The sequence below is a fragment of the Emys orbicularis genome, chromosome 20 (assembly GCF_028017835.1).
Source record: "Emys orbicularis isolate rEmyOrb1 chromosome 20, rEmyOrb1.hap1, whole genome shotgun sequence".
NCBI lineage: Eukaryota > Metazoa > Chordata > Testudines > Emydidae > Emys > Emys orbicularis.
Window position 1 is genome coordinate 2,211,592 of NC_088702.1, and position 18,025 is coordinate 2,229,616.

At 43.3% G+C, this 18,025-nt stretch overlaps 3 protein-coding genes and 1 pseudogene across 3 annotated transcripts; 2 read left to right on the plus strand and 2 right to left on the minus strand.

The window, feature by feature from the left end:
• On the plus strand, positions 1-531 carry LOC135892401 (claw keratin-like). The gene has a single exon (XM_065420176.1). It carries the CDS (start codon positions 1-3, stop codon positions 529-531), a length of 531 nt encoding a protein of 176 aa, XP_065276248.1.
• A 4,130-nt stretch (positions 532-4,661) lies between these two features.
• On the minus strand, positions 4,662-5,222 carry LOC135892394 (claw keratin-like). The gene has a single exon (XM_065420165.1). The coding sequence runs from the start codon at positions 5,220-5,222 to the stop codon at positions 4,662-4,664; it is 561 nt and encodes a 186-aa protein (XP_065276237.1).
• Positions 5,223-9,698: 4,476 nt separating this feature from the next.
• LOC135892531 (claw keratin-like) lies at positions 9,699-10,179 on the minus strand (annotated as a pseudogene).
• Positions 10,180-14,600: 4,421 nt separating this feature from the next.
• On the plus strand, positions 14,601-15,083 carry LOC135892397 (claw keratin-like). Its single transcript, XM_065420170.1, has one exon. It carries the CDS (start codon positions 14,601-14,603, stop codon positions 15,081-15,083), a length of 483 nt encoding a protein of 160 aa, XP_065276242.1.
• Positions 15,084-18,025: the final 2,942 nt, after the last annotated feature.

The following is an 18,025-nucleotide window of genomic DNA, read 5'->3' on the forward strand; positions in this document are numbered from 1 at the left end:
ATGTCTTGCTCCAGCCTGTGCTATCCAGAATGCGGGGTGGCCCGTCCCAGTCCAGTTTCTGGCAGCTGCAACGAGCCATGCGTTAGGCAGTGCCCTGACTCTGAAGTCATCATCACACCATCACCGGTTGTTGTAACCATCCCAGGACCAATTCTCAGCAATTTCCCTCAGCAGAGTGAAGTGGGAGCCGTTGGAGCACCTGTGGTCGGAGCTGGCTACGGAGGCTCATTCGGTTTGGGGGGATTGTACGGCTATGGAGGCCATTACGGAGGATTGTATGGTTTAGGGGGATTAGGTGGTTACGGGGGCCGTTATGGTTATGGGGGATTGAGTGGTTATGGGGGAGGTTACGGGGGATTGTGTGGTTACGGGGGCCGTTATGGTTACGGGGGATTGAGTGGTTACGGGGGGCGTTATGGTGGACTGTGTGGTTACGGAGGAGGTTACGGGGGAGGTTACGGTTACGGGGGAGCATGCGGTTCCGGGGTATCTTGCCATAGGTACCTGAGTGGAAGCTGTACACCATGTTAAACGCTGCAGGAATATCAATGGGAAAAGAAAAGACCAGGAAATGAACAACAAGCTAGAGATTCAGACAGAGATTTCAGAAGTGCTAGGCAGGCATGGCTCCACTTGAATTCAATGCGAACTGTATCTGCTCAGCCCCTTTATCTCATAGACCGATTGCTAATATTATGCTTATAAACTCTTTCTGCCAATGCTTTCCCAACCACGTGCTTATTCTCTTAATCACACGTGGACTCATTCTGAATGACACTCAGGCTGTTTGCACTAGCCCCACAGTGTGAAGGAAACAGGGGCCTTAAGACAGGCATCAGTTGTATTTATTATCACTTTAATTTGTTTGTCCAACTCTGCACCTGCAGCAAAGGAAAAAGAACATCTTGCCTCAAATGCATCCTGAGGAAGCGGGTGATTGGTCCCAGCCCTTTTGGAAATACTTGAAATGCATCCTTTCTGCTCTGTATTATTTCTTTCTGTAACTGCATTGCAAATTCATTCATATTAAAAACTATGCTGCATCATAATATCGATCTTCTGTTTTTCCCTGTTTTTCCCTCCTTGTTTAAAAATCGTGCTGGAGAAAATCCATCCCTGTAGAGCAGGCAGCACCAGACACCTCTCAAGTTGCAACTTTTGAAGGCATGGAGTGATAGGAGAATAAAGCACTTTAACCTAAATATTTCCTTTGATTCCAAAAAATCAATCTCATGGTTTGTGGAAAGTGTCTGTGTGAGTCTTTGCTGGATAGCGACCCAGATTTTCAGAAGGAAAAGAAAATTGGCCATCCCTAAAGACAAATTAGACTACACCAAAGTCATCTGCAGCAGTCAGGAATCTCCTTTGTGATATGAAGAGATTAGTACACTGACCATTACTTCAGTAAAGAATCGGATGGTTTTTTAGGAAGCTGTTCCTCACTGCACTCCATATTTCCATTTTTATACAAACCCACCGGGTGCACCACAGCTTGATATTGCACGAACTGCACATACCAAGATTGCATTTTCTACTATGCTTTTCTTCAACATATTCATGGCTGTCAGTTCCCAGAAGATGAATATTTTCCACTGATCAAATTTTTGATTTGACAACACAAAAGGAAAAATGTATCCAGACCTTCCTGGCTCTTCAATGACATGATGTAATACTGATATAGTGAGGGGAGATTTAGCCATCTGCCACCGGGTTTTATTTAAGGGCAATACAGCTCTATTCCTCAATGTCAGAATACACCTAATGACCCCTCCTTGGAATGGAAGAACACAGGCATTGCTGCAGCAAATCAGGCGTCTCTCCCACAGTGGTGAGTGCCAGAGGCTTCACAGGGAGGTGCAAGAAACCCCATAGAACACAGGTATGGGATCACCTACCCATAGAGGAACTTTTTCATTATCCCCCGTCAATCCGATCTACCTCCATTATTGGATGATACCCTGAAGCACAAGAGTTTATATCCTTGCCAAGCTTGTAGAAATGCAGTAAATCCATCTCAGTCGGAATTTGCTCCAGAGTACTGCAAGCACCATTCTCTCTGCATCACCAGGGCCCACTGTGTTGATAATAGAGGAAGCACATAGCCAGGCAGGCATTAGAAGAAAGAGCCATCATGTGAAATATGGGAAACATTAGGCATGTTTGCAGAGGTGTTGATTAAATGCCGCTCTTTTATTATTTCACACAGAGTTCGATGTATTCGGCAATTCTCAAAGCTAGGGCTATGCGCTAAAACCTCAATCTGCATCTTGCTGTTCATTTCCTGGTTCTTCCTTTTTCTTTGGATATGCCTACTGAGTTTACCTATGGCCCCATCACCACCCCCACAACCCTATATTCCTCCCACAACCATATGGTACCTTGTAACCATAGAATCTCTCCTAACCATATGGATCCCGATAACCATGTCATGTCCCATAACCACAGGGACCCCCCCAACCATATAAGCCTCCATAACGTTATAAGGCTCTATCACCACATACGCCCCCATCACCACATCCAATGTCAGCTGCTGCTGAAGATCCCACTATGCTTTCCTGAGGGAAAGAACTGAGAATTGGTCCTCAGAAGGTCATGACAGCGAGGGGTGGTTTTATCAGCACTGTGGGCTCAGGGCACTACCTTATGTAAGGCCTGTTGAAGCTGTCCACACATGCTTTGTGGAATGTCACTCCACCCATTTGTGAAACAAGACATCTTTCTGCAGTGGAGATAAATCGGAGACACACAGCAGGGAAGACAGTAAGTTTAATGTGTGTGGGCAAGTGGAATAAAAAATTTTATATTGAGCACCTAATTCAATTGAGGTCACATAGAGACAGAAGGAGAGTGAAAGAAAGAAAGAAAGAAAGAATTAGCTATTTTGAATCCTTGTTACTTTCTTTGCCCTGTCTCTAAGCAGTATATAATTTCTATCACTAATGCTTGGGATTTTCAGTCCATTAAAATTATAAGACAGAACTTGGCTGGGATAGCATTAATAATGCCATTTTCCTTGTTAGGATGTAACCTCTAACTAGAAATGAGTTGAGGTCAGCATGAAAATGTGTTGGTTTGGCATGTAAACCTCAGTGTGTCACCAACACTTGTTGATCAATGAAGGGAAATGTTTGACTTTTTAAAAAAATCAAAACACCACTTCCTCAGCTGGTGTAAATGTGCGCTGTTCCATTGACTTCATGGGAGCTACCCTAAGTGAGACCAGATGAGGATCTGCACCTATAATCACTTGTGCAAGGAAAAGAGAGAAATTGACAGACTTGTAATTCCTTTGGAGAGTGTTGTCCTCAAGTACAAAGAAGAAACAATTAAAGTGGATCATTCTAGGCCCATGCTCCATTGTAGTCCCTGCTAAGACATCGTTTGAAAGTTTAAAGTGGGGCTAAAGTTGTCCATAGGCATCGTACTATCCCTCTGCCAAAAGGTGAATCTGAGACTTAAGGTCACGACAGGAAAGACACTGAAGGCAATGGAATGATTCTGATTGTTTTCCGAGGGAATCGGATCTCACCCGTTGGGGATGGAGCTTTTGAGAATGCAGGAAAATGGCTCTTTGCTTCCTAGCAAGTTTATAATGAACTGTCCAATGCCCCTAACTATGACCCGCATGAACTGAAAGGACCAAAGTGGATTTCTGCTCATGACAGGCAGTTGTGCTCCTGATGCAATTCTGAATCACCTCGACATGCATTCTCATTGCACCACCAAGAAAGTCACTGGAATGATACTAGGAATGATACGCAGATTGCAACGTGCATGTCACTCCCTTTGAGGCTGAGAAGGCACGTAGTCTTACCACGAACCATGTGATTGGTCCTTTTGAAATCAAAAGAAATATTTACATTCCTAAGGTGAAAATCTGTGTAAGTCTTAGCAGGAAAAGACTTTTTGCTAAACAGATAATGCAAGGAAGAACTCCACCCCCGTGCAGAGGGCCTGAATAATGCTATGAACCATTGTATGGGCTTTATTCTCCTATCACTCCACGCCTTCGAAAGTTGCAGCTTGCGAGGTGTCTGGTGCTGCCGGCTCTACAGGGATGAATTTTCTCCAGCACGATTTTTAAACTAGGAGGGAGGAACAAGGAAAACCAGATGACCGATATTATGATGCAGCATAGTTTTTAATATGAATGAAATTTGCAATACACAGTTACAGAAAAAAATAATACAGAGCAGAAAGGATGCATTTCAAGTATTTCCAAAAGGGCTGGGACCGATCACCCGCTTCCTCGGGATGCATTTGAGGCAAGACATTCTTTTTCCTTTGCTGCAGGTGCAGAGTTGGACAAACAAATTAAAGTGATAATAAATACCTGTGGTTATGGGGGAGGTTATGATGCCTGTGTTAAGGCCCCTGTTTCCCTCACACTGCGGGGCTAGTGCAAACAGCCTGAGTGTCATTCAGAATGAGTCCACGTGTGATTAAGAGAATAAGTGCGTGGTTGGGAAAGCATTGGCAGAAAGAGTTTATAAGCATAATATTAGCAATCGGTCTATGAGATAAAGGGGCTGAGCAGACACAGTTCGCATTGAATTCAAGTGGAGCCATGCCTGCCTAGCACTTCTGAAATCTCTGTCTGAATCTCTAGCTTGTTGTTCATTTCCTGGTCTTTTCTTTTACCACTGATATTCCTGCAGCGTTTAACATGGTGTACAGCTTCCACTCAGGTACCTATGGCAAGATACCCCGGAACCGCATGCTCCCCCGTAACCGTAACCTCCCCCGTAACCTCCTCCGTAACCACACAGTCCACCATAACGCCCCCCGTAACCACTCAATCCCCCGTAACCATAACGGCCCCCGTAACCACACAATCCCCCGTAACCTCCCCCGTAACCACACAATCCCCCGTAACCTCCCCCATAACCACTCAATCCCCCGTAACCATAACGGCCCCCGTAACCACCTAATCCCCCATAACCATACAATCCTCCGTAATGGCCTCCATAGCCGTACAATCTCCCCAAACCGAATGAGCCTCCATAGCCGGCTCCGACCACAGGTGCTCCAACGGCTCCCACTTCACTCTGCTGAGGGAAATTGCTGAGAATTGGTCCTGGGATGGTTACGACAACCGGTGATGGTCTGATGACCACTTCAGAGTCAGGGCACTGCCTAACACATGGCTCGTTGCAGCTGCCAGAAACTGGACTGGGGCGGGCCACCCCGCATTCTGGATAGCACAGGCTGGAGCAAGACATCTTTCTGTGATGGAGGTAAACCTGAAACACACAACAGGGACTAGAGTAAAGAAAAGGTACCAATGACAGTGGAAGAAAGGACTCAAAACTCGGTTACTATTGCAGTGAGGTCACCGTGGGGCCCGAGAGAGAGAGGAGGAGTGGACTTAGACCCTATGTTCGTGGCTATGTATTTGTTCCTATTTCCTCTTTCTATACCTCTTATCCACTCACACTAAACTTCCCTCCCAATTGTCCCCTTTGAACCCTTCTCAATGACTTTGTCTGAAAAACACCGCCTGGAATAAGTGTAACTATTTCATTGATGGACCCCTGGGATTCGCTGTCCATTATAGACATTTCTCAGAGAGAACATGACTGGGATACTGCTATCATTTCTTTTCCTTTGAGGATTCAATCTCTGCATACAAACCAGTTGAGTCCAGGGTCAGAGTGTGGCTTATTGCTTTTCTAAACCTTGGGAGTCCCCAATACTTGCTAATGAATAAACAGAAACTTTTCTTTTCTCCAAATAAATCACTAAGACAAGATCCTCAGCTCTGGTAAACTGGGTTCAGATCCACTGACTTCCATGGAGCGACCCTAAATTACACCATCTGAGGAGAAGAATCTTCAGTGGGTATTTCTGCTCATAAGAACGTTGGAATTCCTAAACTGGATCACACCATTTGTCAGTTTAATAATTCTCCTGCCACCAATACTAAGGAATAACAGCTACTTCAGAATAAAGTAGAAGACCCCTAAGTTGGCCGTGTAGGGGCTAAACTGGGAAGGTTTCTTCCTAATCTAGCCAAGAGAAAAATGGCTAAGAAAGTTTCTAAAGTTAATTTAAAGATTTAAATTCCCTATTTCGATTTCCAGTTAATAGGAAATATGTTTCTCAATTGCATCTGGTGCCTCTAAAATCCCTACCTTTGGCTTCAAATCATGGATCCACCACAACTTGCTACTGAATATCTACACAAGATAATTATGGAACAATACTGTCATTCCTGATAAAAATCACAGAGAATACATGCAAGATTCAGTCTTAAATGGAAATGGATCCTACTGTGACATCTCTTGGGTTAGAAAGAGATTGAGTCAAATTGGACTTACCCAGTTGACCGAGGAGCTGAAGTCCGGAGAAGTGTTTAGAAGAACCCTGAGTCGTGAGTGCTTTTATACAGTTTCTAGGACTGCCTGGAGGATCTGCGTTGCATTTTATACAGGAAGTCCCAATTAGTTACAAAACAATCTTGATGGCCTTGTTAAATCCTCCTTTTGATGGAGCTGTTTTCTCAGGGTTTGGGAGTATTGGGCTAATCTCAGCTTCAAAGGGAGTGACATGCACATTGCAATCTGCGTTCCTAGTATCATTCCAATGACTTTCTTGGTGGTGCAATGAGAATGCATGTCAAGGTCATTCAGAATTGCATCAGGAGCACAATTGGCTGTCATGAGCAGAAATCAACTTTGGTCCCTTCAGTTTATGCAGGTCATAGTTAGGGGCATTGGACAGTTCATTATAAACTTGCTAGGAAGCAAAGAGCCATTTTTCTGCATTCTCAAAAGCTCCATCCCCAACGGGTGAGATCCGATTCCCTCAGAAAACAATCAGAATCATTCCATTGCCTTCAGTGTCTTTCTTGTCGTGACCTTAAGTCTCAGAATCACCTTTTGGCAGAGGGATAGTACGATGCCTATGGACAACTTTAGCCCCACTTTAAACTTTCACTATGTCTTAGCAGGGACTTCAATGGAGCATGGGCCTTTGTGATGGCCCTCTGCCCAGAGGTGAATTTCACCTTAGGGTGATTAAATCTTGATCTAACATTGGACCTCCACTTGTGTCACCAATGCTATCTCAAAGGGTTGCCTAGACCAGATTTGCTCATGGGTCAATGGAAGGGATAGTGGGGAGTTAAAGGAAGCACTGCTCTTTTCTAGAAAGCTTTTGAGTTAAATGGTTGAATTTGTACTCTGTTAGAAACCATCTCTCTATGACTGAGCTGACAAGAAACTAAGGTCTTGCAAGATAATGCAGCTGACTAAGGCCTGGAAGAAGCCCAGGAGAGATGGAAATCATGGATTATGGGTGAAGGAGGAAAGGGCTGTTGGCTGTAATTTGACATAGAGTCCGACCAGTCATAGGTTACGTTGCATAAAACATTCCTGCAAGAACCAGAATGTTGTTTTAAGTGTAAAATATATCTCTAGGAGTACATTCTATATCCAGGGAAGAAGGCAGAAATGTCTTCCTTTGACTTTAAGACCCTGAACTTCTTTCAATTTGAAGCAACTGTGCTGATTAACACCAAGAGAGCACCTTCATTTTCCTATAAATACACCAAATGTAAAATTACATTAGAATGAAAATGAAATATCCCCAAATTCTTTGGCTTTGAATCGTGACCTGATTAAAGGAATGACATGAGAGACCTTGGCCTCTATTTTTTTTTAAGTGACTCTATTACTCATTGCACAGGCGTCTAATCCCAGGAACAATGTATTAATCTTCTAAGAATACAACCCTTTTTATGTGTGAAACACCAATGAATGTTTACGAGGTGCTTTGAAATCTTGAGTTCTGAGAATGCTGAAGAACTTCCAGCCTTAACATGCTTACTCTCCTTGTTTTATCAGCATAGAACAATAGGCACATGGAGGTGAAGGTCACACGGGTGTCAGGTGCAGAAACAGAAGTACAACCCAATAGTTCTGATTCCCCCTACCACAGTTCAAGCTCGAGGTTCATCCCTGTTAGACTCTATTACAAGACAACATTAGTAACGTGTCTTGTTAAATAGTGTGTGCATCCTTGGATCTAAGCATCCACAATAAATTGTTTCTTCTTTATACTTGAGGACAACACTCTCCAAAGGAATTACAAGTCTGTCAATTTCTCTCTTTTCCTTCAGTGTTAGCATTGCAAATCACAGTACATAATTCAAGCGTCAAAAACTTGCTTTAATGCATAGCACCCATTGGGATGAAGTAACCATCTGCACTGTGTTTTCTACTTTTTCTTTCCTTGGAAACACATTTCTATAATGAGTCATAGTGACCCAATGGTAATGACTTCTTTCAGATTTGTGAAACGAGGTACAGGGTGGGACGTCTCTTTAACATAGCCTTCTTCATACATGAGGATAATAATTGTCCAAAGGAATTACAAGTGTGTACATTTCAAGCTTGTTAATGCGCAGTGCAAGAATAAAACTATCAATATTGAATTCAAATGGGAAAAATGTTGGTACCAGATAATTCTAGTCTGCTCAAACGTACATACCAACCACTAAGCAAATACCTTTCTTTAATTAGTAGAAAATATTCATCTTCTGGGAACTGAGAGCCATGAAAATGTTGAAGAAAATAGTAGAAAATGCAGTCTTGGTATGTGCAGTTCCTGCAATATCAAGCTATGGTGCACCCAGGGGGGTTTATATAAAAATGGTAATATGGAGTGCAGTGAGGAACAGTTTCCTAAAAAACCATGAGATTCTTGTACTGAAGTAATGGTCAGTGTACTAATCTCTTGATATCACAATGGAGATCCTGACTGCTGCAGATGACTTTGGTGTAGTGTAATTTGTCTTTAGGGATGGCCAATTTTCTTTTCCTTCCGAAAATCTGGGTCGCTATCCAGCAAAGATTAACACAGACACTTTCCACGAACCATGTGATTGGTCTTTTTGAAATCGAAGGAAATATTGACATTTTAAAGTGAAAATCTGTGTAAGTCTTAGCAGGAAAAGGCTTTTTGCTACACGGATAATGCAAGGAAGAACTCCAGCCCTGTGCAGAGGGCCTGAATAATGCTTTGAACCACTTTAAGGGCTTTATTCTCCTATCACTCCATGCCTTCGAAAGTTGCAACTTGAGAAGTGCCTGGTGCTGCCGGCTATACAGGGAGGAATTTCCTCCAGCACGATTTTTAAACAAGGAGGGAGGAACAAGGAGAACCAGAAGATCGATATTATGATGCAGCATAGTTTTTAATGAGAATGAATTTGCAATGCAGTTACAGAAAGAAATAATACAGAGCAGAAAGGATGCATTTCAAGTATTTCCAAAAGGTCTGCGACCGATCACCCGCTTCCTTGGGATGAATTTGAGGCAAGATGTTCTTTTTCCTTTGCTGCAGGTGCAGAGTTGGACAAACAAATTAAAGTGATAATAAGTACAACTGATGCCTGTCTTAAGGCCCCCGTTTCCCTCACACTGTGGGGCTAGTGCAAACAGCCTGAGTGTAATTCAGAATGAGTCCATATGTGACTAAGAGAATAAGCGCGTGGTTGGGAAAGCATTGGCAGAAAGAGTTTATAAGCATAATATTAGCAATCGGTCTATGAGATAAAGGGGCTGAGCAGACACAGTTCGCACTGAATTCAAGTGGAGCCATGCCTGCCCAGCACTTCTGAAATCTCTGTATGAATCTATAGCTTTTTGTTCATTTCCTGGTCTTTCCTTTTCCCATTGATATTCCTGCAGGGTTTAACATGGTGTACAGCTTCCACTCAGGTACCTATGGCAAGATACCCCAGAACCGCATGCTCCCCCGTAACCGTAACCTCCCTCGTAACCTCCTCCGTAACCACACAGTCCACCATAGCGGCCCCCGTAACCACACAATCCCCCGTAACCTCCCCCGTAACCATAATGGCCCCCGTAATCACCTAATCCCCCATAACCATACAATCCTTCGTAATGGCCTCCATAGCCGTACAATCCCCCCAAACCGAATGAGCCCCCATAGCCGGCTCCGACCACAGGTGCTCCAACGGCTCCCACTTCACCAATTCTGCTGAGGGAAATTGCTGAGAATTGGTCCTGGGATGGTTACAACAACCGGTGATGGTCTGATGACCACTTCAGAGTCAGGGCACTGCCTAACGCACGGCTCATTGCAGCTGCCAGAAACTGGACTGGGTCAGGCCACACCGCATTCTGGATAGCACAGGCTGGAGCAAGACATCTTTCTGTGATGGAAGTAAACCTGAAACATACAGCAGGGACTAGAGTAAAGAAAAGGTACCAGTGTCAGTGGAAGAAAGGACTCAAACCTCAGTTACTATAGTAGTGAGGTCTACGTGGGGCCCGAGAGAGAGAGGAGGAGTGCACTTAGACCCTATGTTCGTGGCTATGTTTTTGTTCCTATTTCCTCTTTCTATGCCTTTTATCCACTCCCACTACACTTACCTCTCAGTTGTCCCCTTTGAAACCCTATCAATGACCTGTCTGAAAAACACCACCTGGAATAAGTGTCATTATTTCTTTGAAGGATACCTGGTATGCTGTGTCCATTATAGACATTTCTCAAAGAGAACATGGCTGGGATAATGCTGATCTTTTCCTTTCCTTTGAGGATTCAACCTCTGCATGCAAACCAGTTGAGTTCAGTGTCAGGGTGTGGCTCTTTGGTTTTCTAAACCTTGGGAGTCACCAATACTTGCTAATGAAGGAACAGAAACTTTTCCTTTCTCCAAATAAATCACTAAGGACAAGATCCTCAGAGAGGTTGAAATCATGGATTCTTGGTAAAGGAGGAGAGTGCTGTGGGATGAGATATGACATAAAATCTGACCAGCTATAGACCATGTTGCAGAAAACAATCCTGCAAGAACTGGAATGTTGTTTTAAGTGTAAACGGTATCTCCAGGAGTGCCTTCTGTATCCGGGGAAGAAGGCAGAAATAGCTTCCTTTGATTTTCAGGCCCTGAATCGCTTTGAAGTTGAAGCAACTGTGCTGATTTACACCAAGAGAGCACCTTCCTTTTCCTATAAAAATAATTTAAAAATACCAAATGCAAAATTACATTAGAATGAAAATGAAACATCCCCAAATTCTGTGGCTTTAAATCATGACATGATTAAAAGAATGAGATGAGAGATCTTGGCCTCTATTTTTTTAAAGTGACTCTATTAGTCAATGCAGAGGCATCTAATCCCAAAATGATTTAATAATATTCTAAGAATACAACTCTTTGCATTTATGAACCACCAGTGAGTGTTCTCAGGTGCTTTGATATGTTGAGTTCTAAGAACACTGAACAATTTCCAGTCTTAACATCCTTACTATCCCTGTTTTATGGGTATAGAAAAAAGAAGCACATTGAGGTGAAGGTTGTACGGGTGTGAGTTGCACAAACAGAAATACAACCCAATACTTCTGACTCCTCCCACCACAGGCTAAGCACGTGCTTCATCCCTGCTACACTCTTTTAGAAGACAAGGTTAGTAATATGTCTTGTTAAAAAATGTGTGCATCCTTGGATCTAAGCATCAACGATAAAAAACCTGGCTAATTTTGGTCCACTTTACCTTTATACATTATTACAATACTTCTCCAAAGGAATTACAAGTCGGTTAATTTCTTTTCCATGAGTATGATAACATTGTAAATCCCAATGTATAATTCAAGCTTCAAAAACTTGCTTTAAGGCATGTCACCCATTGGGACGAAGTCGCCAACTGCACCGTGTGTGCTACTTTTTCTGTCCTTGGAAACACATCTCTCTCATGGGTCAAAGTGACCCAATGGTAATGAATTCTTTCAGATTTGTGAAATGAGGTACAGGGTAAGTCGTCTCTTAAAACATAGCCTTCTTTATACATGAGAATAATAATTGTCCAAAGAAATTACAAGTGTGTACATTTCAAGCTTGTTCATGTGTTGTACAGGAATAAAACTCTCCATATTGAATTCAACTGACTTCACTGATGCTGCAATGGGATATTTGGAAGCCTAAAATGGTAACTGTCCAGTGTAACAAAGAAGCCACGGTGAGCATGTAGCCTATTATTGGGATTTATTTCTGACTCTGCCACATGCTCCCGATGTATCCTTCACCTCAGTGTGCTTTTCATTTCCCTTTCTTTAAGAAACATTCCTTTGTAAAGCTCAAGGGGCAGATGCTGAGCCAGAGTACATCAGCACAATTCCATACACTTCAATTGAGGGAAGGCATTGACACATCTGAGGTTAGAAGAAATGGCATTGGGGGTGTATTTCGTACTTTACAGAACATTCCAATGACGGCTGCAAAGTTTTCTGCAGAATGCCCTGGATTGGTCAGACTTGGAATTAATCCAATCTCATTTCACAGAAAGTTGACCACTGAAGAAGTACTCCTCAACTCAGTCTGTTTTGTGCTTCTTCCTTTTCTTTACAAGCTGAATTCTCTTACAGGATCCAGTTCCCTTGGCTGCTCATGAACGGAGATGCAGTAGCTGATGTTTCCCATTGACTTCACTGTACATTGCATCTGAGCAGTTGTGGTTGAAAGTGCCGAGTATGCTCAGATAGATGCACTCCACACAAGATTCTCTCTAAGCTAGCCTGGAACATATCTCATCCCACAGCACTCTCCTCCTTTACCAAGAATCCATGATTTCAACCTCTCTTGGGCTTCTTCCAGGCCTTAATCAGATGCATTATCTTACAAGACCTCAGTTTCTTTTTCAGCTCAGTCATAGAGAGATGGTTTCTTATAGAGTACAAATTCCACAACTTAACTCAAAACCTTTCTATAGAAGAGCACTGCTTCCTTTCAATCCCTACCGTCCCTGCCCTTGACCCATAAGTAAATCAACTCCAGGCATCCCTTTGAGACAGCATTGGTGACACAAGTGGAGGTCCAATGTTAAGTCAAATTTTAATCACTGTAGGGTGAATTTCACTCCTGGGCAGAGGGTCATCACAAAGGCTCGTACTACATTTAAGTCCTTGCTAAAACGTATTTTGAAAGTTTAAAGTAGAACTAAAGTTTTCCATAGGCATTGATCTATCCCCCTGCTAAATGGTGAATTTGAGACCTAAGGTCATGACAGGAAACACACTGAAGGCCAGGGAATATTTCCAATTGATTACAAAGGGAATTGGATCTGAGATGGGGATGGAGGTCGTGAGAATGCAGAAAAATAGCTCTCTGCTTCCTAGCAAGTTTATAATGAAATGTCCAGTGCCCCTAACAATGACCTGTATGAACTGAAAGGACCAAAGACGATATCTGCTCATGACAGCCAGTTGTGCTACTGATGCAGCTCTGAATCACCTTGACATGCATTCTCATTCCACCACCAAGAAAGTCAGTGGAATGACACAAGGAATGCAGGCTCCAACGTGTATTATTAGGATTAGCCCAATAATCCCAAACCCTGAGAAAACAGCATGTTCAAAAGGAGGATTTACTGAGGCAATCAAGTTTGTTTGGTAACTAATTGGGACCTCCTGTAAGAGACGCATCACAAATCCTCCAGGCAGTCCTAGAAACTGTATAAAAGCATTCACGGCTCAGGTCTCTTCTAAACGCTTCTTTGGACTTCATCCCCTCGGTGAACTGGGTAAGTCCGATTCAACTCACTCTCTTTCTAACCCAAGAGCTGTCACAGTAGGGTCCATTTTCATTTAAGACTCAATCTTCTCTCTGTGATTTTTAACAGGGAATAGGGTGTTCTTCCATAATTATCTTGTGTAGTTATTTGAAGCCAAAGTTGGGGATTTTAGGAGCACCATATTCAACCGGGAAACATATTTCCTATTAACTGAATATAGAATTAGGGCATTTAAATCTTTAAAGTAACATAAGAAAGTCCCTTAGCCATTTTTAGCTTGGATAGATTAGGAAGAAACTTTGCCACCTTCGTCCATAAATGGGCAATTCAGGGGTCTTCTTTATTCTGAAGTAGCTGTTACTTCTCACTATTGGAGCCAGGAGAATTATTAAGGTGATAACTGGTGTGATCCAGTCTAGCAATGCCTACATTCTTATGAACAGAAATACCCATTGAAGATGCTTTTCCTCAGATGGTGTAATTTATTGTCGCTCCATGGAAGCCATTTTACCAGAGTACAAGGTCTGAGGACCTTGTCCTTAGTGATTTATTTGGAGAAAGGAAAAGTTTCTGTTTCTTCATTAGCAAATATTGGTGACTCCCAAGGTTTAGAAAACCAAAGAGTCACACTCTGACACTGGACTCAACTGGTTTGCATGCAGAGGTTGAATCCTCAAAGGAAAGGAAAAGGTCAGCATTATCCCAGCCATGTTCTCTTTGAGAAATGTCTATAATGGACACAGCATACCAGGTATCCTTCAAAGAAAAAATGACACTTATTCCAGGTGGTGTTTTTCAGACAGGTCATTGAGAGGGTTTCAAAGGGGAGAATTGGGAGGTAAGTTTAGTGGGAGTGAATAAGAGGCATCGAAAGAGGAAATAGGAACAAAAACATAGCCACGAATATAGAGTCTAAGTGCACTCCTCCTCTCTCTCTCGGGCCCCACGTAGACCTCACTACTATAGTAACTGAGATTTGAGTCCTTTCTTCCCCTGTCATTGGTACCTTTTCTTTACTCTAGTCCCTGTTGTGTGTTTCAGGTTTACCTCCATCACAGAAAGATGTCTTGCTCCAGCCTGTGCTATCCAGAATGCGGGGTGGCCCGTCCCAGTCCAGTTTCTGGCAGCTGCAATGAGCCGTGCGTTAGGCAGTGCCCTGACTCTGAAGTGGTCATCAGACCATCACCGGTTGTTGTAACCATCCCAGGACCAATTCTCAGCAATTTCCCTCAGCAGAGTGAAGTGGGAGCCGTTGGAGCACCTGTGGTCGGAGCGGGCTACGGGGGCTCATTCGGTTTGGGGGGATTGTACGGCTTTGGAGGCCATTACGGAGGATTGTATGGTTATGGGGGATTAGGTGGTTACGGGGGCCGTTATGGTTATGGGGGATTGAGTGGTTATGGGGGAGGTTACGGGGGATTGTGTGGTTACGGGGGCCGTTATGGTGGACTGTGTGGTTACGGGGGAGGTTACGGTTACGGGGGAGCATGCGGTTCCGGGGTATCTTGCCATAGGTACCTGAGTGGAAGCTGTACACCATGTTAAACGCTGCAGGAATATCAGTGGTAAAAGAAAAGACCAGGAAATGAACAACAAGCTAGAGATTCAGACAGAGATTTCAGAAGTGCTGGGCAGGCATGGCTCCACTTGAATTCAATGCGAACTGTGTCTGCTCAGCCCCTTTCGCTCATAGACCGATTGCTAATATTATGCTTATAAACTCTTTGTGCCAATGCTTTCCCAACCACGCGCTTATTCTCTTAGTCACATGTGGACTCATTCTGAATTACACTCAGACTGTTTGCACTAACCCCGCAGTGTGAAGGAAACAGGGGCCTTAAGATGGGCATCAGTTGTATTTATTATCACTTTAATTTGTTTGTCCAACTCTCCACCTGCAGCAAAGGAAAAAAAACATCTTGCCTCAAATGCATCCCAAGAAAGCGGGTGATCGCAGCCCGTCTTGAAATACTTGAAATAAATCCTTTCTACTCTGTATTATTTCTTTCTGTAACTGTGTATTGCAAAATTCATTCTCATTAAAAACTATGCTGCATCATAATATTGGTCTTCTGGATTTCCTTGTTCCTCCCTCCTTGTTTAAAAATTGTGCTGGATGAAATTCATCCCTTTAGAGCAGGCAGCACCAGGCACTTCTCAAGTCGCAACTTTTGAAGGCATGGAGTGATAGGAGAATAAAGCACTTTAAGTGGTTCATAGCATTATTCAGGCTTTCTGCACAGGGGTGGAGTTCTTCCTTGAATTATCTGTTTAGCAAAAAGCCTTTTCCTGCTAAGACTTACACAGATTTTCATTTTAAGAATGTAAATATTTCCTTCGATTTCAAAAAGACCAATCACCTGATCTGCTGGAGCAGTGCCTATGTTCTTCCATTCCAAGGAGGAGTCCATCAGTGTGGTCTGTTATTGAAGAGTAGAGCTGTATTACTCTTCAATAAAACCTGTTGCCAGATGGCTAAATCTCCCCTCACTATTTGAGTATTTTGGAATGTTCTTGAAGAGTCAGGATGGTCTGGATAATTTTTCCTTTTGTGTCATCAAATCAAAAATTTGATTAGTGGAAAATATTCATCTTCTGATAACTGAGAGCCACAAAAATTTGGAAGAATAATGTATTGATACATCCAGCGGACATTATCTAAGAGAGGCAATGTGGAATGCAGTGAGCAGCAGCTACCTCGAAAACCATTAGATTCTTATACTGAATGAATGGTCTGTGCATTAATTCATAGCACACATGAGATTTCTAACTGCTCCAGATGTCTTTAGTCTAATTTGTTTATATAAGCAGAATGGACTCTCTCAGGTGTGTTTGCAACATCCCTATGAAATCAACTATTGGTCTAGTCATTTTACCAAGGAGTAGAGATCGCTGCTGTCCAGCTGATGAACACATCAAGGCAAAGAATGAGAAGAAGATTAATTTAATTGAGTTTTAATGGAGCATTGAAATTCAAAATCTCAATATGAAGCTGAACTATTTCTGCCCCTTTGCCCATTGCTTTAGATCTTGTCAGCTCATCTCCAGCATGGCAATGTGAGTGCAGATTTGGTGTCAAGGAGCAGACTTGGTTGAATTTACATCCCAAATAGGTTGTTATAAAAGACTGCTTTCTAGATGGATGCTAAGCACAGCATGTCACTGGAAGTCCCAGCAGAGGAAAAGAGATGAATGTCCTGGAAAAAGGAGAATTATTCTGAAAGAGGGCTGCTGACTCCATAATTAAGTTTCAGCAGAGTTTCTGTTTGAGAGTTTATTATTCAAAATGATCGCAAATTGACATGCCAGAGATACATTGCTTTGAACATTCATCCTTTTCACCTGGAGTAGTGATAGCGATGGAAACAGGGACTTGTTTGGTCAAAGGCCTAAAGATAACGCACCTATATCAAATGGCCAGGTTAATAAAAGTTTTCCCAGTGTTTGTCTGTATGAATGATCACAGCTCAAACACCGAGAGCCTGAGGAAGGCAAGCTCCATAGAACAGCGAGGTTACTTGTGGAGTTAGGTTGAGAAGAGCTTTCTAGTGAACAGCTGAACTTTCAAAGTGGTTTAGAAGCAAAGGTAGCCTGTCTTGAAAGTTCCTTTACCCATTCCAGGGCGCGGGGCAAGAGTCAACCCTGTATTAACCAAGCAATTTTCTGGCCAATTTTCTTTTCCTTATGAAAAACTGGGCTGTTATCATGCAATGACTCACACAGATGCTTACCATAAGAACATAAGAATGGCCCTACTGGGTCAGACTAAAGGTCTGTCTAGCCCAGTATCCTTTCTTCCGACTGTGGCCAGTGACAGGGCCGGCTCCAGGCACCAGCGAAGGAAGCAGGTGCCTGGGGCGGCCAATCGAAAGGGGCGGCAGTGCGTTCGTGATTGGGGCAGCACGTCCGGCAAGTCCAGGTCCCTCTTCTCCTCTTTGAGCTGAAGCCCAAGTGCCGCCGAAGAGGAAGAGAGGGAGCAAAGGACCCACCTCCGAATTGCTGCCGCCAAAGACTGAAGCAGCGCGATTGAGCTGCCGCCAAAGTGCCGCCGATCGGCTTTTTCTTTTTTTTTTTTTTTTCCGCCGCTTGGGGCAGCAAAAAAGCTGGAGCTGGCCCTGGCCAGTGCCAGGTGCCCCAGAGGGAATGAACAGAACAGGGAATCACCGAGTGATCCATCCCCTGTGTCAAGGCTCCTTCCCCACTCTGAACTCTAGGGTACAGATGTGGGGACCTGCATGAGAACCTCTAAGCTTAACTACCAGCTTAGATTTGGTTTTGCTGCCACCACCCAAATTATTTATGAGTTATTTGGGAAACTCTGTCTACCTCCCCCCAGAATATCTCCCTCCCACGTACTATAACCCTTCCCTGGGTAGCCGTGAGAGACTTCTCCACCAGTTTCCTGGTGAACACCAATCCAAACCCTCGAATCTTAAAACAAGGAGAAATTAACCATTCCCCCTCCTTTCTCCCCCCCACCAATTTCT